Source organism: Diceros bicornis, chromosome 4, assembly GCF_020826845.1.
Source record: "Diceros bicornis minor isolate mBicDic1 chromosome 4, mDicBic1.mat.cur, whole genome shotgun sequence".
NCBI lineage: Eukaryota > Metazoa > Chordata > Mammalia > Perissodactyla > Rhinocerotidae > Diceros > Diceros bicornis.
Genome location: NC_080743.1, coordinates 74388706 through 74414504, shown reverse-complemented (window position 1 = coordinate 74414504; position 25799 = coordinate 74388706). Strand labels below are relative to the sequence as shown.

Sequence of the window (25799 nt, the reverse complement as noted above, 5' to 3'; positions counted from 1 at the left end):
TTTATCCGGGAATTAACAAAATTCAAGTCTATTGCCCCACTCTGAGTGACCCCCAGGGTGTGAAGCCTTCTTCGGCTTTCTGGGCCCAAGGACCCAGCTGTGAGAGACTTAGAGAAAATGATCTGAACTCCCTGTGAATCTGGGAAGCCACACCCGGCACCTTCGTGTGGGAGGTTCAGGCCCTACTGAGGGGCATCAGAACAGATGGTCAGGAAGAGACGGGTGTCAGAATGGGGTCCTGACACACGGGAACAAAGGGCCTTCCTTCACACTTGTAGCTCTTCCCTCTTCCTAAAAGATTTCTCACCTGCCGGCCAGTGCTTATCCTCCATTTGCTCCCTGGTCACCGGAGGGAGATGAGAGGAGGAGCCGCAAGACACTCTGGGAGAGCTGGCTCTTGCCCCTTACCCTGCACCTCAGTTTCTCCATCTGTACAGTGGGAATGAATGCTTTTCATGACTCCTCCGGCGCCCTTATTTGCCTTTGTTTCTGGAGCCAGGAATAGGAAGATGGTGTGAGGGGATTCGGGAAAATGACAATTGTTGCAAATGTGCAAAACTGTTCTAAAATTTAGAGCAGGAATAAAGCAGAGCTAGGGACATTTTTCCTCCCTCTCTCTGAATTTGTTTGGAATTTTCTGGGAAAAATAAGATTTTATTTAAAGAAAATCTGTGTGCTAAAGGTTTTTGTATATAAAAATAGATAAAAGGCTGAAGACTCAGTGGAGACTGGAAACTGAGAGGAAAGCAAAGGTGATCTCGCATTGGGGCCACGTGCGTGGATCAAGGTTAGCACTTAACCAGTGGGGCTGGAATTTGAATTCTGAACTTGCTACCCTTGGGGTTTTGATGCCTTCAGGTCTAAGAGTAGACGTGAACGATACTGTCGTAGAACTGGTAAGCTGGCATTTTTCTGGGAGACAACCTCCTATGGTAGGGGAAGGGGCAGATCTCACTGGGCCTCTGGCTGCCTGCCTGCAATAAGGCTTGCATCTCTCCTGCAGAGAGAGCTCCTCGGAGCGTGAGTATGAATGGGCCAGACACAGCAGGAAGAGTATTAGCAGGAGCTGGGCCCCTGAGCCCCAGCGTGACCTGGGGCTCAGGGATTGGATCTTTGGCCAGCACTGATCATTAGTCAGAACATAGCAGGATGTCTGCGGAGACACATCAGCTTCTTCTGCTAGCCCCAGAAGCTCCTGCATGGCCCTCCCAGCTGAAGCACAAGGGGCCCTGTCCCTTGTTGGAAGTGCAGAGCATGGGAAGGTGGCTCTGAGAGGAGAGAGCCCTGTGCATTCGACAGCACTGTTCTAGAGCCAGCTGTGGAAAATGAGTGTGACAAGGTGCCTCGACTTTATTCTCCAAATTGTTATCAAGAAAACAGAATTACAAAAGGAGGTGTTATGTGTAGAATACTTGGGAAATGTTTCTGAGTAATAGCAGCTTTTACCTAGGTCCACATAACAAATTTGAAACCCAAGTGCACACGGGATGAGTGGATTGCCCCAAGTCACACAGCAAGTGGCCATTCGAGGCTCTGCATTTGAGGGGTTTGTGTGCCCCAGCCTAGCCCAGCACACTCTCTTGATTCGCCCACTTAGCCACCTTCTCTTTCCAGTCTCTTGTTCTCCAGCTGGACAGGTGGTACCCAGCGACCTCCCCCGTCTCTCTCTCTCCTAGGTTTGAGCAGGCAAGCACCTCACGGTGAAGCAGTATTCCCTGAGAACTGACCTCTTCCCTTCTCGGCCACTCTTCTGGCCCTTAGGACACACCGACTGCCTCCCCATGGCGCTAGGAGGTGTGGTGTAGAAAGACCCCCTCTCTTAAATAGCTCCAACCAGCTTTCCTCCATCCCCAGCAAGCCTTGCTATTTGCACAGTCAATGGCTCGGGCAAGGCCGAGCCCCGCCCCCCCCCCCCCCCCCCCCCCGCCCTGAGAGGCACAGTGGGCACTGTTTGTGTTTCCGTCTCTATAGACTCAGCATTCACAACTTGAAGAGGGTGAGACAATGACCCGAGCAGCTGCCTGCAGACTGTGCGGCTGGGAGGCTGCCGGGGAGCGAGAGGCGGATAGTGTCCGGCCAGCCAGGGTTTGTGCACCATGCACCTGGGAGCTTTCTCAGACGAACCCGGAGAGAATGAGAGGCAGAATTGGGATCTAGATGACCCGGTCCAGGCCACCTGATTGGCTTCCTCTGCATGCCCCCAGCTTCATTGGCCAAGCTTTCCACCAGCTGTGTAGTCCCTGGGGACCTGGAGGACAAAGTGGGGCCCTGGCTCCTGCGGAAGCAGCCATTTCTGGCCTAAGGACAGGAAGAGGCAGAACACTTGTCCAGGTAGAGAAAAACAGGAAGCTTCACCAGGCACCTGCCCAGGTAGGAGAAAGGTACGATACTTACAAGGAGATTGAAATTGGCACAAATAGTTTAATTTGATTGAACAAACATTTATTGAATATCGACTATGTGCCAAGTATTATGGGAAGAAGGCAAGTCACCATCCTGGCTCTTGAGGAGTTACAGTGTGCCAAAGGAGAAAGGGAATGCACACAAATAATGGCCATACAAGTTAAATATAAGTATTGCAGGAGGACAGAAGAGAGAGAGATTAACTAGAGCCATCCAGCCCCAGAAGGAGCTATCTAGGGAGGGAATGAGCTCTACATCATGTGGGGAATTCAAGCAGAGTTGGAAGGTGAAGACCAGGTCTCAAGAAGGGATGCCTGTGTGGAGCAGACAGGTGTAGTAGGTGATGGCTGAGATCCCCACCCACATCCAAATCCTCTAACCTTGAGTCTTCCCATTTGCTGCTTGGTAAATTCAACAGAGGAAAAGACGCTGTTGAGGAGTGAAGTTGAGTGTCAAGTCCGTGAGGACCCGCAGCTGCTGGCCTTAATTCCATAGTAAATAGAGCTGGTTCTCACACCTTCACCCCCACGAAACCCCTCCAAAGTAAGGTGCCAGGAAGGCTAGGCTGGGATAAGCCCTGCTCTCCCCTGGAGCCAGAATTCTCCTAATCACGTTAAAATGAGCACTCCCTCTACAAGCAGGGACAGACCCCTCTGAACCGAGACTTGGTCAGCTCTCTGCCTGCACAGCTCTAACTTCTCATCATTGTCATAAACAGGACGGAAGCAGCTGCTCGCTCCAGTCTATTATCAGCTTGGTTGGAGACAGAGAAATTTAAATGACAGTAAGATGCTTAGCAAAGAAACGAAAGTCGGTGTTAAAAATAAAGAAAACAAGACAGCTTGTTTCATCGAAATAGAAGGGTTATTAAACAGCCCTGAATTAATCAGTGATCTGCCAGGGTTGAGAATTGAAGCGCAGCAGGGCCCAGGGCCCGGGTAGAGAGCTGGGAGGAGATGGGTGGGGAGAGAAGTCAGGGGCAGGTAGGAGCTGCCTGTGCTCTCCTCTCGGTCTGGCTGCAGGGACTGTGGAAATGTCCTGGTCTTCAGAGGGGGAGTCAGCAGCTAGTTTTCTGCACCACATATAATAGCAGGTTGGGTGGGGAGGGGACGTTGGCACCCCAGCCTCCCTCCCTGCAAAGTCCTGCTTCTGGACCCTTTCCATCTGCCACCACCAGCGCCAGCCCCTGAGGCTGTCTCCAGTCCTCAGCCCCTCCTCAGCCGTGCTTCCCTCCAGCCAGGGCTGGGCGAGAGCCAAATGTCATTTGGTGGATGACCAGAAGCTCCCAGCCAGGCCTTTTCCTCTTTCACAGGGGGTCCCCAAGAACTCAGGTCTGAGTTGACCGCCATTCCAGAAGAGTGCTAACAGTGTACCCCGAGTATGGCAGAGTCTCCCCTACCTGAAGGCAGAGGATGATCTCTGGAGGGAGTGCTCTCTCCTTGAAGGTGTCAGTTGGTGGCATCTACAACTCCAGGCAGCAGAGCAGCAGGGTGACATGTTTAACTCTGAGAGCCCCAAGTTCAAGCCTTTCCTCCGCATCTGGTACCTTCACTAAAATATTTCACCTCGAATATGCTTAAGTCTTCTCACCTGTGAAACGCTGCTGCTGATGCTGCTGTCTCTCATAGGTCTGCGTGAGGGGTATGTTAATGGATAATGTACGTGAAATTCTTAGTGAACTATGAAATCACTGCACAAATGCTCATTTATGTTACAGTGGGGTCCCTTGGGGCCTCAGAACAAAACATCAGAAGAAAAGCTGTCCAGAGGGCACAGAATGGGTCTGGGAGAAAAGCAGACTTGCTCCCACCTTGGCAGGGGCGTGGGAGGGGAGGCCGTGGCCGAGCACATCTGTGTGCCTATGTGCACCCATCCGGGTGTGCAACATGTTGGATCTTGAATCAATCACTCCAGGAGCATTTTCTTTGCTCTTTGACCTCAACATTCTTTCTCCTCACCCCTCCCTCCCTCCTGGCTGTTTACCCTTTTCCAAGCTCCTCTCTCACACCCCATTCATCATCGGCGACCAGATTCTCACTCAGGGAGTTCTTTTCATCTCCTGCCCCAGGTCCCCCCATGCTGCACCGGCCTGCCGTTCCCTCCTGCTTCCCCTCCAGCACATTCTTCTCCTTGTGCTGGGAGCCTCTCTGATAGTTGTGCCCTTCACTTTCCCTCACGGTGGGACTGGGGTCCTAGACGCCTGGAGCTGATAAGGCTGCAAGGGCCTCAAAAGTCTCTTCTCTCCTGTCCGCTCACCACCGAGGGGCTGATGCCACTCTGGGTGTTAAGGGTCCCTCAGGCCGAGTGCGTGTGCATTTTGGCACAGACCTCTGCCCAGAATGCTATCCACCCCGCAGTCTCCGCGTGTCTCTTTCATCCGGCTCCACAGCACTTCCCCTGCTCAGTGTGTGTGCGCGTGCGAACGTGCCTGTTACTTAAGAGGGGCTGCTTGACAGCTCGGGATCTTTTCTGCAAGAGCTCAGAGTCTCAGACAAAGAGAGAAAAATAATAGAGATGGAAGGTGGGAAGGTACAGGGTGGGGACACAGCCTGCTTAAGAAGCTTCCTCATAAAAAGGAATTACAGCTTTTTATTTGAAGGCTGGCTGTCGGTTCAGAAAAGCACCGGAGAGGAGGAGAGGCAGGGGAAGATAAGGAAGGGGAATTTCATCCGACATGCTGGCTAGACCCAGGATGGCAAGAGCCCCAAGAATGTGGAGCTCCAGCCACGGGAACCATCCTCGGCATCGTCTCCTCCTCCTCTTCCAATGGGCCAACTTTCCTCTTTCCTCTTTCTGCCAAGTGCGCCTGCATGAATCACCAAGAGCAGCAGAAGTGGCCCTTAAATCACCCTCAAGGCTATGAGAGGAAGTGGGGGGTGATCTGGACAGCCTGGGGCCGAGGGGACTGGGGAGAATGGCTACCAGGGCCCAGCAGCACCCAGTTCCTTCCAAGAGGCCAGGATCTCGGGAGCTGGGTCACCATGTTCTGGTGCATGAGAGTCACTCCTCACTTGGCTGAAGCAGAGCCCTCAGCGTTCTCGCCATCATACAGGGCAGCCGGCACTGCCAAGGAGATGATGCCCTTGTCCAGTGTGTCTCCAAAAACAGAAACAAGAGTAATTGGTGTTTATTCAAAGCTGGAGAGTTTACAAAACACTTTCACATCCATTAGCTCATTGATTCTCGCCACAATCCTGTGAGGTGTCCTTTTACAGCTGAGGAAACTGAGGTTCTGAAAAGTTAAACAACATGTTCAAGGTCACTGAACTAGGAAGTGATACAGCAAGACTGGAGCCCAGGTCTGTCTCCAAAGCTCATAGCCTTTTCTCTGTACCTGCTGCCTGGCACGCCATAGTGAGTCTGACCTCCTTGTAGATGAGCCTGTTCTGAAACCTTCCTAGGGGAATCTCACCCCACCCCACTCTGCTCTTGATCACTTTAAGTTGCCAATTGGCCATTTATTACTAAATGCTTTTTATGTGATCTATGATATTATATGATTTGTGGCTTTGGAGTTCTCCTGCCAAGACTTTTCCTGCACAAGCCATCTGCATTGTGCATTCTTCAAAGGCAGAGCTGGTATCTTCTCATTCTTCTCCATGCTTCTCCCCATCTCATCCACCAAACCAATGACATTTGCTCTTCGCCCAGTGGGTTCAAGATGAACAACAGCCAGGATTCTTCCCAATCAGTTTACTCCTTTCTTCACTACCTCCAAAAGATCAATTATGACAAATCATTAAGCCAAGTGTGTTAGTTTAAACCATGTCTTAGGGCAGACTAGTAGATGAGAAAAGCAAATGAGCATCCCCATCTCCTCTCGCCCTTGCTCCCCATCGTTCAGTCTAAGTACAGTACTCATCGCACTAGCCCTGCACAGGATGCTGAAGAGCACGAGGTATTGTTCCTGCCCTCAAAGAGCCTCTAATTCAATGGGAAGATAGGACATAGTCACATAAAAAAAGAGAGCCACACTGCCATGCAGCATGTGCTAAAAATAGCAGTTAATTGACTTTGGAGGAGAGATGGGGTGGGGGTGGGGAGGTCCTAGAGGCTTCACGAGGCTTTGAAGGATGGACAAAGTTTGGATGGAAAGAAGAAAGTGGAAATGGGCGTTCCACACAGGGGGAAGAGGGGACCACAGAGGTGAAACTGTGCAAGGTGTTCTGGGGACTCAACAAATGAACCAGTTTGTTGGGAGTGGAGTCACTCTAGGAGAGGTGGGAAGGGAGGCTGGAGAAAGACAGAAGGGCCAGCTTGGGAAGGACTTGAACTTGGGTGCTTAACAGTTCAGCCTTGAGTCTATCTGAACAACAGAAGGTGTTTCTGTAGGTGGATGTCACACTCTGGCCCTGTGCCTGGCAAAGTTAGACAAGGAGTCTAAGGCACAAGAAATGAAGCAGTACAAGGCCACACCTGGCAGGATAGCTATGGCTGGATTTTAGCTGCCAGTGGCTTTCACCAGGGTCCCTCTCCATGGATAGTCTCTGTGACTATCTTACATGCACCATTTTCAGGGAAGCAATACCAGGCTTGCTGGTAAAGAGGCCCACTCTTCTGAACTTTGGGGAACCCTGACTTCTGGAAATGGACAGTGTTAAAAAATGTACCTTGTTCTGGCACTAATGGCCACTGTCCGTGATGCAAGGATGAAGTCCCTAAAGCACTTAGAGGCTGGCCTTGGGAGCCACTGGGGGCAGAAAGGCAGGAGGGTCTGCAAGAGAAACAGGAAGTACTCTCACCCTGGGACTCCTAGGGGCCATTAAAATTTTTCTTCAAGAGGAGAAAGATGTGGACAGTTTCTGGGGAAAGTAAGTGGGGTTTTAGGGCCAGTCCACTGCTTGAGAGCTGAAATGAACGCCTGGTGTTTTGTTTGGATTTTTTCTTTCCCCCGTTTTTTCCCTCCCTTTCCCTCTCACTGCTGTGCATTGGAACTGTGTCATTATTCTTTGAAAACATTACGGTTAATGGCGGCATAATATGCCATTATGTGGAGTAACTGTAATTTATTTAACCATTTAATTGGGCACTTTTTACCCTGTGGCCTGCTGTCCTCCCCATTTCTATCTCAAAGAGTCTCTGGCTCTTCTGTGTACAGTAAGGATGGGGTGAAAAGGCAGGAGATACATCTCCAGGATCCTTGGAAAGGTCGTTTGGAATTTCTTTGAAAGGTGACTGCTGGCTAGCAAACCTCTTGCCACAAAACACCCCTGAACTCCACCTTGTAACAGGTAACTACAACCCACACCACCCCCACCCCCAGCCCTGCTCCATTATCAAAATAAAATGGGAGCCTCAAGTTTTGACCTTTAAAATAAAGTACTCACCAAGTCTTACTTAACATTCGAGTGAGTCTTCACAGACCAGCAATAAGAGGGTTTGGTTGAAAAATAAATTTAAAATATCTAGGAATGTGGAATAGTGGGGAAAGCATGGGCATCAGAAAGTTCTGCTTCCTAGCAGAATGATACCAGTCTAGTTATTCAGGCTTCCTGAGATTCCATTTTCTCATCTGTGAGATGGGAAGAATAATACCCATCTTGCAAGGTAATCACAAAATTAGCCATTGATATGCAAAGAATCTAGCACAGTGTGCCACGTAGCAGGTGGTTAAGAAATAATAATAAGAGCTGCTCTTCTTTATTACTTTTGTTGTAGAAAACAAATGGGTGTTGCTGTTATTATGCTATTCATGGCCCTTAGGGTATGAGGCCTCCCAACAGAAATTTGGGCTAGAGTTAGCAAAGCCGTATCCCCACTTTTATTCCCTTACCTGCCTTTGGAAGGAGCTTGAGAATTCCTCTTCCTGTCCTTTAATCCCATAATACCTACCAGAACAGCAGTCCCACTACTAGGATTGTGTAAGCAGGGTCCAGTTTAGAGTCAGGGGAGAAGTGGGGTGACCTTTCTGAGCCCCCCATAGTTCAAGGGGCAGGCGCACTCCCAGGGCCTGCTGCTCCAGAAATTCTTTCTGTCCCAGGGGTGAGGTGGCCGTGGCAAGGCGGTGCTTCTCCCTAGCCCACCCCCAGAGGGGGTTGAAGAGGGCAGAGCCCACGGAAGGGGGAAGGGGAGGGGCGGCAGGGAAGGCAGCTGCTTGAAATTGATTGCTCTTGTAGTTTAGTTTATACCGTGGGCTCTCTCAGCGCTGCCCGGGTGGCGACCTTTAGATAATAAAGGGAATTCTGGGAGATTTCTGACAGGCCCATGACATATGGGGCAGGTCTGCAGGGTCAGGCGGTGTATCTCCCTGCTCCCGGCCCCAGGGTAATGAATCTTGTTTTGACTTTGCAAAGCCAGTCCAGCCAGTGCCCCAGAAATGAGCCGATCCCCTCCCCTCCGCAACCCCTCAAATAAGTGCATGTCTTTAGAGCCCTTCATAATTCAGAGAGACAACTCCAAACTTTTATAGCCTGTGAGAGGAAAGGACAAACACTGGATGTTTTGCTAAGGCCCTGGGAGAGCTGGTACGGTTTCCAGGGCTCGATTAGAGCCCACTGGGAGACCTGGGAAGAAAACCAACAGAAAAACCCTCCCAGGAGTGAAAAGGCAATGGTCCTGGGACAGGCCAGAAAAGGAGCTGGGGTAGGGATGGAAGAAGATCACTCACTGGCCTGGAGTCACAAAATATCCCATAGGGTTCTTGGGGTCTGGCAAGTGACACACCGACTCTTCTGGGAAGGAGCAGAAGAGCGCAGGGGAACCAAAAAGGTGAGGAACCATTTTGCAGGAAAACCCCGAGAAGTGAGAGATGGGCCAATCCCAATTCTTTTTTTTTTTTTTTTTATATAGTTTCTTTTTTTTTTTTTCCCCCCAAAGCCCCAGTAGGTAGTTGTATGTCATAGTTGCACATCCTTCTAGTTGCTGTATGTGGGACGCGGCCTCAGCATGGCCAGACAAGCGGTGCATCGGTGCACGCCCGGGATCCGAACCCGGGCCGCCAGCAGCGGAGTGCGCACACTTAACCGCTAAGCCACAGGGCCGGCCCGGGCCAATCCCAATTCTAACCCCACCGGGGACAAAGCTGGGAGAGGCAGAGCAAGTGAGTTCTCTGGGCCACTGCTTTCAGCTGGGTGAAAGAGGAAGCGAGTTGTGCTGCCTTCAGTTCTCACAGAGATGTTAAGAGACCTGCTCTCTAAGTGTCTTGCCTTGTGATAGCTTGTTCAAACATGGGTGCTTGTGGGTGCATACACACACGCCCCTTTTCTTTAAAAGAACAATTCCTAAGCCAAGATGTTAGAGTACCTTATTCCTCCCTGCCATATTAGTGTGCTAGGGCTGCTGTAAAGAAGTTCCACAGACTGGGGGGCTTAAACAACAGAAATGTATTGCCTCACGGTTCTGGAGGCCAGGAGTCAAGGTGTCCGCAGGGTTGGTTCCTTCTGAGGGCCATGAAGGAAGGATCTGTTCCAGGCCTCTCTCCTGGGCTTTTAGATGACCATCTTCTCCCTGTCTCTTCAGTCATCTTCATTCTGTGCCTGTCTGTCTCTGTGTCCAAATGTCCCCTTTTTATAAGGACACCAATCAGTTGGATTAGGGCCCACCCTAATGACCTCATTTTAACTTAATTACCTCTATAAAGGCCCTGTCTCCAAACACAGTCACATGCAGAGGTACTAGGGGGTAGGGCTTCAACATATGAATTTTGGGGGTACACGATTCAATCCTTAACACCTGCCATCTTGCCTTTCTCGCCAGGACCCAGCCCCTGCTCTTCGCCCTGTCACCCTGCATCTGCCCACTGTGCCATCTGAGTGGTAGAGAGTCCATCACTGTCAGGCAGTCACATGGGATCAAAGGGCCTTGCTCCCTCCCTTTGCCAGAGCAGAGAGCCACACACAGCTCCCATCTTGCAGCCCCTCACTGCCTCACCACCCGGAATATGAGTTCTTCCCTTACTGCTGATCAGGAATGTCCCAGCCTCCCCGAATTTCCTTCTGTTACTCCTTGGTCATTGGAGATTGGCTCTGGTTTATCCACCTGTGAAAGGAATCACATATAATGACAAGTCAGGGATCTCCCTTCTTTTTTTTTTTTGTGAGAAAGATCAGCCCTGAGCTAACATCTGATGCCAAGTCTCCTCTTTTTTGCTGAGGAGGATTGGCCCTGGGCTAACATCCATGCCCGTCTTCCTCTACTTTATATGGGACATCACCACAGCATGGCTTGACAAGCCGTGCATCGGTGCACAACCAGGATCCGAACCTGCGAACCGTGGGGCCACGGAAGCGGAGTGCACACACTCAACTGCTACGCCACAGGGCCACTCCCCGGCATCTCCCTTATAGTGAGAGAAGGTGACTGGATAGACGTTGTCACCCAAAGTTGTGTTGACACACACTGGGAGGGGGCCACAGTAGCACCTATTTCACCTTCTAAGGGAAGATGCCAAGAAGGCATGGTAGGCAGAGTCCCGTTTTCCTCCTCTGTCTCACCTCACTTTCCCTCTCTCGCTCTGGGGTGAGATGTAGCCACTTAGCTTCAGATAACTGCACAGAGTCTGGGGAAAAAATGACATTCGATTAATGAAGCAAACGCAGCTGGTATAGCAGTGACATCTAAATTGTTCCTTTGGTCCTGTTATTTTCTGTAGGAAATTCTCCCTCTCCCCATGCCACCCCCCTTTCCCTTTAAATCGTGTGCATAAAATACGCTAATAACAATCTTCGGTGTCTGTGCATGAGTGACAGCTGAAATAAGAAAAAGACTAATCGTACCTCCTGCAGCCCTGTCACATGGAGATTAAATGAGTCTCTCTCCCACCCCCTCCCTGCTCACCACCCCTCTCCCCCTCTCTCTCATGGGCTCTTCTCAATGAGAATCATGGGCATTTGAATAATAATATTATAGACACCATCAGGGTGACAGTGGGGAAAAAATCAGCTCAAACCTATGATTATTCCTTCAATCTAATAATTATTTAAATACCAGATAACTCCTTTCACTCTAATTGAGGCCTTTCAGCTGTCGGCATTACCCAGGGCTTTTGCCTTCGCCCTCTCGCTCACCTTGGGCTCCCCAACGTGCCTGGACTACCTCTGAGGTCGGTGTTAGACAGAGTGACGCTTGGAATGTTTGCATGTACAGCCGCGCAAATGACGTTATGACGGGTCCTTCAGGATCATTCCACCCACAGGGGACAAGCGGAGGCCCCAGAATCTCAGATTTAGACATTTTATCCTCATGGGCTTTAATTCATAGAAATCTTAAACCAAAAGGAACCTTCTGAGGTCATTGGGACCAATCCCCTGCCTCTGGGTAAACTTATTTCTAGACAGCTGTTGGGAAAATTCAATGTCAGAAAATTCCATAGTCTTCTTGGCAGTATGCCCCCGCTTAATAACTCACTTTAGTCCATTCTGCTGCATTTCTAACTCTTTGGGAAGAAGCTTCCTGTGTTTAAGCTAAACCTGACCTGTCTATATGGTTATCTATAGCCCAGAGGGATATGGCATGGGTTACCATAGCTCCCAAGTCACAATGTAGGTGCCATTCTTGGGTGTGACAGCTGCCTGGGCCTGCCTGGGCCTAGAGCAGGTCAGAGGAGGTCATTATCCCCAACACTGAAGGGTGACATTCTGGCAGTGTCTCTTTCACAACCCCTGCCCCTTAATCCTACCACCTCCATATCCAGGCCCAGTGCTAGGCTCATTTCTGCCCATCGTTGGGCCACCATGATCAAAAGGCACCTTTTTTCCCCCAAACAGGGCAGCCTCGAGGCAGAATATAGTTGACTCCCAGGACCCTTTCACCTACAATGGAGGAAGCACTAAACTTTTTGTGACAAGGTCTAGGTTCTGATTGCAGCTTGTCCCTGACTCATTTTGGGTCACCGTGGACAATTCGTCTCTTTCTATAAGCTTTAATTTTTTTCATCTTAAAAAAAAAGTAGTGGATTGGAGTAATCTTATGATCACCTTCGGCACTGGCCCTGAATTCCTGCTTTAAAGGCGCTACTAATTAGAAAGGAGAGCTGAGGGAGAGGACGGGCTTCCTTCTGCCATGGGGGAGGAAGGAGGTTGGGGTGAATCCCGGGAGCAGCTGCTAACTCCTCTGACATCACAGCCCTCGTTGCCATGCTTGCCTTTTCTCTGTCACCATCTGGGTCCTCAGGATCCTGGCTGTGTGAGCCACCTAGTAGGTGCAGTCGTAATAATAATCACCTTTTACTGTTATTGTTATAAAAAACATCATAGCCAGAATGGTGCTGGTAATGATGGTGCAGGTGGTGGTGATGGAGGTGGTGACAGTGATGATAGAATGGAGATAGTGGTGGTGGAGCTACAGATGGGTCCCAGGGTGTGAGATCTACTATCATGAACTTGGACTCAATTTGGCAAAAATCATATCTTGACTCTGACTCCTCTTCCTACCAGCTGCTTTTGCAATGAGGGCGGGCAAGTGAAAGCATAGAGGCATGTGCTCCCAGGTCTCCTGAAAAAGGCAACAGAGGGTGGAGAGAATCCTGCACTGAGCTGAACTGGAGATGCTTGATTGTCATTTCCTCCCTGCTTTGCCACTGACGCCTGCAGCAGCTGATCAGGAAGGTATTAGATGCCTTCACTGGCTGTCACCAACACCTGCCTCCTGAATCCTGATCGGGGAGATGGTGTCATCAGGCCCTCCAAATAAAATATTTAGTGACACTTGCTTCCCAAAGAGGCAAGCGTGGCCCCTCCTTAGCATCGGGAGTACTCTGAGTAAGCTGTCGTGCCTAGCTCCACTGCTAGGGCGAGTGTCCCAGAGCAACGTGTTCTGGTTTGAGACTTGGAGTGGGGGAGAGGGAGGCTGGGAAGAAAACAGAGAGTAGGCAACTTTTGGCTCTTGACAATGCATGTGACAAAGTGACTTTACAAACTAGACAGAGAGAGGAGATATGACAGAAAGAAGGAGGCATCACGATTAAGAGAAAACTCCTGAGGTTGACATTCGCAGAAAATTGGGGTTAGGAGGAAATGCTAGGTGTACAAAGTCACAGGCCCGTGTTTACTGGCTTCTACCAAATTGAGGATGGAAAATTCATTCCGAGACAGATCAAGGAATGAATGGAGGTGAAGAGCTGGAAATATTGACAAATAAATTACTATGAATAAAGGCTGATGTATCTCAAACACTTAAAATGTGCCAGGCACTGTTCTAAGTGCTTTATATGTGTTAACTGATTTCATCATAATGATCCTATGAGGTAGATGCTAGTACTAATCCCGTTTTATATAGATAGTAAGACAGCATCACAGAATAGCTAAGTACCTTGACCAAGTTTACAGAGCTATCCGCTCTGTTTGAATCCAAGCATACATCTAAATTCAGAGCTCATGCGTTTAACCATTACACCACACTGCCTCTCATCAAAGGTACAAAGGTGGGTGCTCTTCCCCTTTCCTCTGAACTTGGGTGGGAGACTTGATCCTTGTCAGCTGGGCCCTGCTTTGGAACAGCCACCTGGTAACATCAGTCTTGGCATGGAAAGACGGAGGCTATCAACTTGCTGTTGAAGTCAGTTGTCCTTGTGAAAGCCACACTCCCAAGGTGGAGTGTGAGTCTTCCCTGCCACTGCTGTACTTTAGGAGACCATGCCTTCTCTTGACTCCAAGGCACCAGCACCTGCTACTCCCAGATGGGTGACCTTTGAGCCCCATGGGATGAATTCACTTGGCTGGTCACCAGGGGCAGTCTGTTCCAGAGCAGACACTGATTGAGGAGTGAAAGGAAAACAGCCCACCTGTAGTGGTCTGTTGAGAACTCCTGGCCTAACCAGTCTTACCAGGTAGGACAGAAGGACCTCAGCTGCTATCACAATCACAGACTGTAGAAGCTGAAGGAAGCAAGCCTCAAGGTATCATTTCATCTGAAAGGAGAAATCTTACAAATCAGTTAATTCAAAAACCCTTTATTTTAAGATCAAGAAGTAGGTTCAGGAAGATGCTAGACTAATCTAAAGCCATATAACTCATGGATGACATAGGCAGGATTTGAATCCAGGGCTCCTGTGTCCCCCACTCTTCCTCTTGCCCCATGACATCATGCCTTCTAGCCGCCAGGCCAATTTTCCCATTCATAGTTCAACTCTCAGGATCCTGCACCTCCACCAGCCTCCCTGCAGGCTGCAGAGAGGCTATGTTGGGACTTGTGCAGTAGTATAATAGAGAAGATCACCTTGGATCTAGTGCCTTTCCCCTGACACATGCTTCCCAGGATGAGCCCCTTCACAGAGTCAGGGAGGGCTCGGGATCAAAGGTCTGCACACAATGTTCATTCCCTTGGAAAGAAAGAATATGAGCAAAAAGAGAAGTCAGGGGCCGGCCCCGTGGCTTAGCGGTTAAGTGCGCGCGCTCCGCTACTGGCGGCCTGGGTTCGGATCCCGGGCGCACACCGATGCACCGCTTATCCCGCCATGCTGAGGCCGCGTCCCACATACAGCAACTGGAAGGATGTGCAGCTGTGACATGCAACTATCTACTGGGGCTTTGGGGGAAAAATAAATAAATAAAAATTAAAAAAAAAAAAAAAAAAGTCAGGAACTCTGGCAGGAGTGCGGTCTCCTGCGGTGGCTTCAATGATAATACTAACAACTAGCATAAGTTGAGCGTTCCGTGTGCCAGCCACTGTGCTAAGACGTTTCCCTGCATTATCTTATTTACTCTGATGACAACCTGAGAGGTAGATACTGTAGTCACCCCCATTCTGCCAGAAAGGGAGGTAAGACTTGACTTGCCCAAGGTCCCAAATTTGTTCCCGAATTCTACCTAATAACAAAAGCCACTCACTATGTAAACTGTGTCTCTGGAGAAGATGGGGCAGAGAGATGAGATAGCTGATCTTAACCTCACCCTGTGTCCTTTGGTGTTATCTTTGCTACCAAGGCCTTCTGCCTCCACCTACAGGCTGAACACGTGTGCGTGTATGTTATGGAGAAGGCAGGAGTGTACTCCACAAACTCACTGCCACAGGGTCTTAGAGAGCACTTTCTAAAAGGCAAAACCCCAAGAGCAGTGAGGTAACAATTATAATCCTCCTCACAGCCCCTCATGGGACACACTGCCCTCCACCTGAGGCCAAAGGAGCTTTCCTACCCAGAGACAGGGGCGTGCACAGAATGGCCTCTTGCAGTTCCCTATGCAGCTGGGGAATGTGAGGATTCTGTTATTTCCTTTCCACAGCTCCTCTTGAGGAATTCACGTCCTGCTACCGGCCCCAGGACACAGCTAAAAATAACCTCTGGTTTTCAAACCGAAAGCTCTGTCTGTCGGGAGGCTTTGCCGGTGTGCGCGTGGGGCCGGAAGGGCTGTGTCCGAGTCTCTGAGGTCAGCCTGGGCCTCATGCTGCCATTGCCTTCCTCTTTCCAAGGAAGCCTGGGGCCTCATGAATCACCCAGAACACCCCAGTGGAGCCTGGTTGGAGGAGAGCAGTCAGGTGGGGCCACCTCTGGCACCGTGGTGGCTGTCAGGCCTAGGATGCAGAGTTGAGGAGGAGGAAGGAGAGTTACTAAAGATACAGAGCAAAAACCGTGGGGCTGCCCAAAGTGGCATCTGTTCTCATTCTCACCCTGTCCAGCCAGATGGGGGGTGGGGTGGGGGTGGGGCGGGGTGGAAGGAGGCAGGACTCTCCTAAGCTGCCTTGGAGCAAATTCTTCATCCTTGGCTTGGGTGTTTCCACCCCTGCTGGCTCGTGTGCCCAGAGTTCTGTCTGGGCTTGTCTGAGAAGGCTGCCGGACAATCTGTCCAGCTGGAGAAAAGCTTTCTCTGCTAGACAGCTCACTGCCCCCTCCTGCTGCTGCTGCCTGCTGCCACCACTGTCGCTCTCCATATGAATCAGGAGCAGTGCTGTTAGAGTGATGGTCAGGCTCCGCTCTCCCACCCCCTGCCCAGGAGTCTCCAGAAGCTCTCCCGGGAGCCCCACCTTGCCCCTCTGGCCAGCTTCCTCGGAATATGGAAAAGCTGCAGAGCCTGGGGGTCTGGAGGGAGGGGAAGGAGCAAAGGAGTCAGGACTGGAGACTGACTGGGCTTCGGGCAGGGCAGGCTGAGGCCCCGGGGTTGACTTCACGGATCCTGAAAGAGTCCCGAGGCCACAGCAGTGGCTGGAACAAGACTGACCGTCAACGTGTCTCCCTTTGCTCCTCCCTATGTTTGGAGGAGTAGGATAGCCAGCCCCCATCCCCTTTAGCGAGGAGGCTGGCTCCCCCTGTGCTCCACCTGCAAAGAAGCAGAAGTTGAAGCAATTTCCCCAGGACCTGGCCGCCCGCTCACTGGGGAGGCAGTGGCTGGCATCCTCCTGTGCCCGGGAAGCAAGGGGGGTTGTCCACCCATCTCCCTGGGGCTTTGCAGGCTCCTGAATGGCACGTGTGGGAATCCTGGTCCTACTGGCCACAGCGCATTTCACTTTTCTAACCAGTTTTAACAGCTAATGATCAGGGATTCTTCTTCCTGGAGAGGACAAGGCTGAGGGGCAGCAAGAGGCACTGTTATTCAGGGTGACAGCCCTTCTCCTTCCCTGTGGAGGACGGAGCCTGAGAAAGTGAGGAAACACAGCAGCGTGAGGGGATGGAGTCTGAAGTAAGAAGGAATTATATTTGTGTTATCAGACTCTGGGAGCAGTTGATGGGGAGAGCCTGGGAGATGGCCTTCCTGACAAGCTTTTAAAAACAGGAGAGATTTCCACTTGACTGGGAGAGGACAGACGTGACAACTGGGTAGGGAAGACCAGCTTTCGTCCGACAACAGGATCGACTGGCTGGGTGAACTTAAACAGCCTTTTAACCTCTCTGAGAGATAAAAAATGATGTCTTAAGAGGACAGAAATAGAGATGCTTTATAAAGTGAAAAAAAAGGCATTTTACAGCGTAAAGGCGGGAGACCAAAATAGATAATAGGATTCCCTGAACATCTCGAGGAGGGAGAAAGTATGTTAAAAATAGAAAAACTGAAATATAGACGGAAAGGACTCACAGAGCAAGCCAGGATTGGGACCCTGGGTCAAGCAATCCTATTCACTCCTCCCAGGACTTATTTCTCATCTGACCACTCTGCCTTGTGTTTTCCAGAACCATGTGAGGGACAATCCAGGAAGGTGGAGTAGGTGAGAGCTCAGAGGATCTGTCTCCTCGTCCTTGCCCCACTCAGAATGGAACAGTGGAGGCCCTGGCCACGGGCCGCAGAGGTTGACAGCTGGTCTATGGTCCTGCTCTCAGTGGTCTGGGTGCTGCTGGCCCCCCAGGCAGCCGGCATGCCTCAGTTCAGCACTTTCCACTCTGAGAATCGTGACTGGACCTTCAACCACTTGACTGTACACCGAGGGACGGGGGCGGTGTATGTGGGGGCCATCAACCGGGTGTACAAGCTGACGGGCAACCTGACCATCCAGGTGGCTCACAAGACAGGGCCGGAAGAGGACAACAAGTCTTGTTACCCACCCCTCATCGTGCAGCCCTGCAGCGAGGTGCTGACCCTCACCAACAATGTCAACAAGCTGCTCATCATTGACTACTCTGAGAACCGCCTGCTGGCCTGTGGCAGCCTCTACCAGGGGGTCTGCAAGCTGCTGCGGTTGGATGACCTCTTCATCCTGGTGGAGCCGTCCCACAAGAAGGAACACTACCTGTCCAGCGTCAACAAGACGGGTACAATGTACGGGGTGATCGTGCGCTCCGAGGGTGAGGATGGCAAGCTCTTCATCGGCACTGCCGTGGATGGAAAGCAGGATTACTTTCCGACTCTGTCCAGTCGGAAGCTGCCCCGTGACCCCGAGTCTTCCGCCATGCTCGACTATGAGCTACATAGCGATTTCGTCTCCTCCCTCATCAAGATCCCCTCCGACACCCTGGCCCTGGTCTCCCACTTTGACATCTTCTACATCTACGGCTTCGCCAGCGGAGGCTTCGTCTACTTCCTCACTGTCCAGCCCGAGACCCCTGAGGGCGTGGCCATCAACTCTGCTGGAGACCTCTTCTACACCTCACGCATCGTACGTCTCTGCAAGGATGACCCCAAGTTCCACTCCTACGTGTCCCTGCCCTTCGGCTGCACTCGGGCTGGGGTGGAATACCGCCTCCTGCAGGCTGCTTACCTCGCCAAGCCCGGGGACTCCCTGGCCCAGGCCTTCAATATCAGCAGCCAGGATGACGTGCTCTTCGCCATCTTCTCCAAAGGGCAGAAGCAATATCACCACCCGCCAGATGATTCTGCCCTCTGTGCCTTCCCCATCCGGGCCGTCAACTTGCAGATCAAGGAGCGCCTGCAGTCCTGCTACCAGGGCGAGGGCAACCTGGAGCTCAACTGGCTGCTGGGGAAAGATGTCCAGTGCACCAAGGCGGTAAGGAGGACTCACCTCGCTCTATGCCTGATCCGAGATTCGGGCTCTGGCTTTCCTGCCGGTGCCCCATTGCACACCCTGCTCCCAGACCACCACAGGCCTGAAATGAGAGAGGCTTTCAGGCTCACGTTATTAGGGGGTAACTAATAACAGAGAGTCTGGCATATACCAGACACTTGGGGCATGTTTGTTGATCCATTGAATCATTCCAAATATATATATTAAGTTCCTACACACCAGGCACTGTTGTAGGCTCTGCTGGCTTCAGTGGGAACCATACAGTGAAGCTCCCTGCCCTCATGGAGATTTCATTAGTGAGGCAAGACAATAAATACATAAAACAGGTCGTCTTTCAAATGGTGACAGTTGCTGTAGAGAAAAATAAAGCTGAGAAGGGGGAGAGTTAGTACCCAAGAGGATTGATTCATTGAGCAAAGACTGAGGAAGTTAAGGAAAGGAGCCACGAGGGTATCTGGGAAAGCAGTCCAGAGAAAGGGAGCAGCAAGTGCAAAGAATTCAGGGCCTGCCTGGCGTGTGTGAGGAATGGCAGAGAGATCGTCATAGCCAGCTCAGAGCATGTGGGAGAAAGAATGGTAGGAGAAGAGGCCAGTCACAGGTCACGGGGACCAGATCATGTACATGTGGGGCCTTTTAGGCCACTGTGAAGCCAAGTCAGGGGATGGAGTAGGCAAGTGGATATGTAGGAGGAGAAGGAAGGGAGTCTAGCTTAACTGACAGAATGACAACTGGAGAAGAAGAATCAGGAGTCTGGGCAAAGGGAAAAGAAGAGAGGAAGGGTAGCTCAGGATCCAGACCTGAGGACAGCAGAGTCAAGAAAATTTGTAATGAGCATCATCCTGTGAGTAGCAAGTTGCTGCCATCTAATTGGTCACCATGATCCACTCATCTATCCATCACTCCATCCATCCGTCTACCCATCTCTCCGTCCATCCATTCATCTCTCCCTCTATCCATCCATCACCCCTCCATCCACTCATCCCTCCATCCATTTATAAGAGAGTATTGAAGATATTCTGAGTGCCCAGCACTCTATTGGGCACTGGGGATGCAAATATAAAAAGACATGATCACTACTCTCACATATCTCATAATCTAGTGGAGGAGAGAGAGAGAGAAAAATAGCTGTCAATTTAATGTAGTAGGTAAGAGTTTGGGCATCAGAGACAAAGTTGAGATTCCATCTGTGCTGCTTCCTGGCTTCAGAAGTAACTTAACATCTCTACATTATCGTCTGTGAAATGGGAATCATAATGCCCACTTCATGGGATGATCAGATGAGATAATATATGGCAAGATTAGCACCATGCCTGGCACGTTAGGTTTACCATTATTAGTTAACTGTTATGCCATGTGGCAAGTGCTCAGATAGATTTCTGTGCAAATTGCTTCGGACACTGGATCTGCAGCCTGGGAAAAAATCTGACACCAAGGGGCCCATATGGCTGCCCTCTGAGTACCCTAAATTAAAGGTGCCTGCCATTGGGACCAAAAACCACTGCTTAAAGCAGGAAAACAGATCATGCCCAAGCTCTGCTTTTGTTCCTACCATCATTTGCTTGGTATGATAGGATAGCGGTTAAGACAGTAGGCTTTGAAATCCAGCAGATATGTATTTAAAAATCAGTTCTACCACTTAAAACTATGTGACTTTGGACACATTATGTCCGTGGTCTGAGCTATAATTTTTTCATTTTTAAAACAGAGATAATAATGCCCTCTTTTATGGTTATTATGAGGATCAAATAGAAAAATGTATATAAAATGCTTAGCACAATACCTGGCACATAATAAGCATTCAATAAATGGCAGCTATAATTATTAATATTAATCATCATAATAAAGAACCAGTTGTTTGCTGTTGTTTAACTTTTATAAAATGAGGAGGTTGAACTAGATAATTTCCAGAGTTCTTTATAGCACTGAAATTCTATAACCTGTGGCCACAACCAATCAGGAGAAGTGGAGAGGAAACGCAAGAGTTAACTCACTTACAGAGTCCGCGGTTCCCATTGCCCAGAGGGGACCTTGTCAGGAGGAAACTGCTGATTCCTGCCTGCTTCTGAGCCAGAGAGAAGAGGAAGCCGACACCCTTCTCTGGCTCCAGTGGTTTGCAGAGAGACAAGCCCGGGCTAGTGACCAAAGACCAGCACAGGCACTGGGAGAGAGGTGACAGCAGGTAGGACCAGGAATTCAGAGAGAACAGCCCCTCACTGCCACCCCCGCCAGCCCTTGAGCTTCACACTCATCTGGTGCAGCCTTGACAGCGGGTAGGAGGGTTACAACAAGAGAGGCCTCTTAAAATCCTTATAATTCAAGGAGTCCCAGACCTGGGGACCCAGAGACATTGTGGTCCCAGGGCTTAATTTTAACATGATCTCTGGACTGACGTGGAACTCACAGATAAAGGATTTAAGCTCTGCCTCCAGAAAAGGGATGAGGAAAGGAATATCACTCACTGAATAGCAGCTATGTCCTAAAGGCTATGCTGGGCAATGTGAGTGTTATCTCACTTGATCCTCAGTATGATCCTATAAAACAAAGGTTATCGTCCCTATTTGACAGATGGAAAAACATGGTAAAACAAAGACTCACAAAAACTAAATAAACTGCTTAAATCCATACAACTATAAATGACAAAGCAGGGATGGGAATTCAGTTTAGTCCATATGACTTCTGAGTCCAAGCTCTTTCTATGTAGCTATGCTGCTTCTAAGGAAAGCCACACTCCAAGCTCTTACTATTTGAGCAAAAGTAAAGAGGCATCAGGTGTTTGGGAATATCTGATAAGGCAGAGAAGAAAGAAAGGCCAGCCAACCCCTGGGGCTTAGGATCAGAACAAGCCATTTCCTTTACAATCTGGAGATTCTAGAGTCAAGAAGGATGTAGAGAAATCCACAATCACTGGCAAGTTTTTTGCTTCTGTCATCATTACTCAGAACCTGGCTTGAGCTACGCCTGTGCCCAGACTCTGCATCTTTACCAGCTCCCGGAGAAAGTGGGAAAGAAATTGAAGTCATGAAGTCAAGGACTTTCAGAGCTGAAAAGAAGCTTGACGATTGCTTGGTCCAATCCTTTCACTTTACAGATGAGAAAATTCAGACTCAGAGAAGGTACATGACATATCAAGGTCACATGGCTAGATAGTGGTACAGACAGGACTACAGTCTCGTTTTCCTCAGTCTTACCAGGGTACCTGCTGCCTATAGTGTAGAGATGAGAGAGAGAAGTAGACAATGTAAAAAGTGGTATCTGATTCCTCTGACCTGCCTTTGTAGGAAGCCTGCAATTTCCATCATTGGCTCCCGTGATTTGCTGGTAAATATTAAACAAATGGCTATATGCAGGCAGTGGTGGTGGCAGGTGGGGAGCCTTGATTAGAAGCATTTGCCAATTTTCATGGTGTAAATACTCCCACAATGGATGATTTTAAGCCACCAACGTGATGTTGCTTTTAATGCAGAGTGCAGAGATGTACAGTCATCCCTCATGAGCTGGCTCCAGCATACCAGTGCTTCCCACCCTTCCTGAGAAGCTTATACCTTTTGCTGTGTGGGGCTCCATATTATCCAGAGTTCAAGGTTATCCTTAACCTAAAACAAGTTCCTCTTCCTAAAGAATACACACACACACAACACGCACACACGCATACAAGGGCCTCACTACCATTCCTACCAGTAACAAGAGCAGCAGCTCTTTACAAAACACTAAGGAATCACAAGATACGAGTCTCTGTTCCCTTTGGATCTGAGACGGGAATGGAAGGGTAGTTCCTGGTTTGCAAAAAATCACATGCCCTAGCTCATAAACCCGTTATTCCAAGGAAATGAGGCTGTCAGGGAGTGATGCGTCAACCCGCTCTTCCCTGGTCAGGGTGAGAAGGAGGTTGAAGGGAACAGGTTCCAGGTTTCTCCCCCATGTTTTCTATGCTTCCCACAATAGTCATTTCCTTCCTCCTCTGGGATGCCTTTCTAGACCCAGAAGGAGCAGCTGCCACAGGACTCAGGGCTCTTTCTGGCCCAGAGTCTGCAGCCTTTGCCTACAGAATTCCATGTTGTGCAATCAACTGGAGGGTTTCAGAGGACCTGTCATGGCCAGCCCCAGGATAGGCACTGTGCAGAGACACAAGCCCTCCACAGCTCGCGTCCTCAGGAAGGATAGTCTTTTTTTTTCTTTTAAACTGAATGAGATCTTAGAAATAATCAATTTAACATCCCGTTTAACAGCCCTGAAAGAAGATGTTACTGGGTCCAAGTTGACACAGCCACTTAGCGGTAGAGCAGAGGCTGGAATTCAGGTCTTCCTACTTTTTGTCCAGCGATGTTTTCATTTGCTCAACGTGATCATCTTTCAAGAGTGCCCCAGTCTCTCCTGAAAGATACTCTCTGTACAGGCACACCACCACTCCCTTCAAAAGCCTGGTAATAGGAAGGCCATCACCTCCAGAATTCTCTTTTATTTGTACGTACATGAACATTGTTGAGGACCTATAATGTTTAATAGTGGAAACCATGGTGCCATGCAACGAAACTCTTTTGCATGCATCATTTCATTTGCTCCTCAGTAATTCTCTCAGAAAGACAGGCAGGTAGTATGACAAATGAAGAAACTGAGGTTTATGTAGATTATGTAGATTCCAAAGTATAAGGCCCTGCTCAATATTATGATGACCCTTTTTAATGTCTCCCCAGTATAGGATGTGGTGAATAACTGAATGGCTTAAAATTCCTATGCCCAAAGGCAGACCTTGCAGCCCAAGGAACAAACAAGAAACCCTTTCCAGGCTGGTAGAAATCCTATAGTGTTGCCTCTAGATTGAAACTCTGTTGTCTAAATAGAAAGATCACCACAGAATGGCATGGTCCACAGGGACATTAAAATGATCAGAAAATGAGTTCAAGCAATCAGCCTTACAAATTGCCCCTGGATCTCTTAGCAGAAAAGTGAATGGGTGACTGCAGGTGAGTCTGAGGCAGGCTGCTGGTTCCTTGGTCTGGTTTCACAGGAGCCAGTGTGGGATTCGTGGGTCAGCTGGTGAGACATTTCTGTTTGCAGCTTGGGTTGTGCCGCATAACCCCATGTCTGTACCTCTCAGTGGCCTGGTGTCCTAGGGTTGGTGGTTGGGGGTGGGCAGTGTAGAGTGACTCTGCCATGCCTTCGCTGCTCTTCACCCCAATTCCCTCCCCTTCCCTCCAGCCGGTCCCCATCGATGACAACTTCTGTGGACTGGACATCAACCAGCCACTTGGAGGCTCAACTCCAGTGGAGGGCCTGACCCTGTACACCACCAGCCGGGACCGCATGACCTCGGTGGCCTCCTACGTTTACAATGGCTACAGCGTGGTTTTCGTGGGGACTAAAAGCGGCAAGCTGAAAAAGGTAAGAGTCTGTGAGCCCAGATGCCCCGTTGCCGTTCAGCTCCTCAGCTGAGAGCCCCTTCTGGAAGGGAGCTGTTGGTGGACATTTAACTATAGGCAACTCTTAATTTTCTTGGGGAGGTGTAGAATGAGGGGGTAGGTAGGGGGTAATTTTGTGGCTTATCTTCTAGCTGCTTCCCCCAGCCATTAGTCACTGAGCGTTTAGGGAATGCAAACATTTCAATATTGCCCAAACTTCAAGGAATTAGGAAGGTGCATCTGCCTAAGGGAGGAAAAAAAATCACTCGTTATCTCCAAATCAAGTACAACTGATTTTTTGATTATCTATATTATGAATCACCCACATCACACATCCCTCTGAACAGCCTTGTGGAGTTGATTGTCCTGGTCAAAAGTCTTTGTTGAATTCAAAGCAGCTGGTTGAAGCAGATTATGGATCCCACTGCTAAGAACCCGGGCAAATGATGGTGCTGCTCTCTGATGGCATATGGTGCCATTCTGCTGTCTTTCCTCTTCCTGCAATCACAGGCTCTTCCCCTCCCCTCCACCCCCACCCTCCAAAACCTGAGCTGCCAGGAGGGAGTAGACATCTAATCCCGTGCCTGCCCTGGGCACCTCTGCCAGCTAGAGGGCACAGGCTATCTGGGGCTGGCGGCACTGGAGGCCTCTTGTGCGGCAGGCCAAAGCCAACAGCTTGTACCTGCTTGTCTAGTGCTTAGGGTGCAGAGACGGAGCACAGTCTGGTTCATTATGTGGGATTACAGCAACCACATTCTTTCCGGTCCCAGCTAATCCCTTTTCCCAAGCTTACCCTCCTGCCACCGTGCCCCAGTCCCACCACCTGTGGATCAAGGCACATGCAAGACCTCACTGAATCTCACCCTTTGATGTTGACATCCCCCCTGTAGCTCTTTCCTTCTAATCCATTTAGAGCCTCTGGAGAGATGTTGTTTGGGAGTGTGGAAGGAGGGTGGCAGAGAGGGAGCCTGAGGAAGAATCTCCGTGTTCTGCTTGTTCTGAGTTGCTGCCAGAGGAGGTGAGAAAAACTGGTCTGGGTTTATGTGGAGATGCTGAACCTTCCAGACCTCTTCTGATTCTCGTGATACCAAAGCGCTTTAACCCTTTCCCGCCTCTATGGAGAGGTTCCTATGTGTTCCTGTCCTGTGCCCTCTACTCTACCTGGGTCCACAGTCTTGTGCTTTTAGGCACATGGAAGAGAGGATGAGTGTGGTCCCTGCATTTGCTTTCCCAGTGGGGGAGGGAAGGAGTCACCTTATGAGATTCCACCAGGATTTGAAAGTGGCATATTCTACAAGGACAGGGTTCAACTTGGACCCCTGAGGCTGGCTACTTCCCTGCTCTCAGCCAGGGTTACCGATACAGTTGGATAGATTGTGCCTTGCATAGGGACGTTGGGCCAAGGGGCTTGTGGGAGTTGAAATCCAGCATTAGCTCTCCTTGTCAAGCCATGTACCCTAGGGTACAAATGTCCACCCAGAGGGGCTCCTCTTACTAATTCATCTGCCCATAGAGAACACCTGTTTCTAAATTGCACAAAGGCTTTCTGGGAGCCAGCAGTAGCCACAACTAGGCTGGTGCTCAGCACCTCCCTCTATCCTTCCTGCATCTTCAATCACTGTTCTGGATATTCTGTGACTCTGTCTTCTTTATTCTCTTGAAAGTTCTATTAAAGGC

General features: G+C 49.9%; 1 protein-coding gene across 1 annotated transcript in view; it reads left to right on the top strand.

The window, feature by feature from the left end:
• PLXNA2 (plexin A2) overlaps window positions 1–25799 on the top strand; it is a 213163-nt gene that overhangs the window by 8342 nt on the left and 179022 nt on the right. The window contains exons 2-3 of the mRNA XM_058539765.1: window positions 17441–18708; window positions 23923–24105. Coding sequence (XP_058395748.1) covers window positions 17521–18708; window positions 23923–24105 — 1371 coding nt within the window. The 5' untranslated portion in view covers window positions 17441–17520. The remainder of the gene's footprint in view (window positions 1–17440; window positions 18709–23922; window positions 24106–25799) is intronic.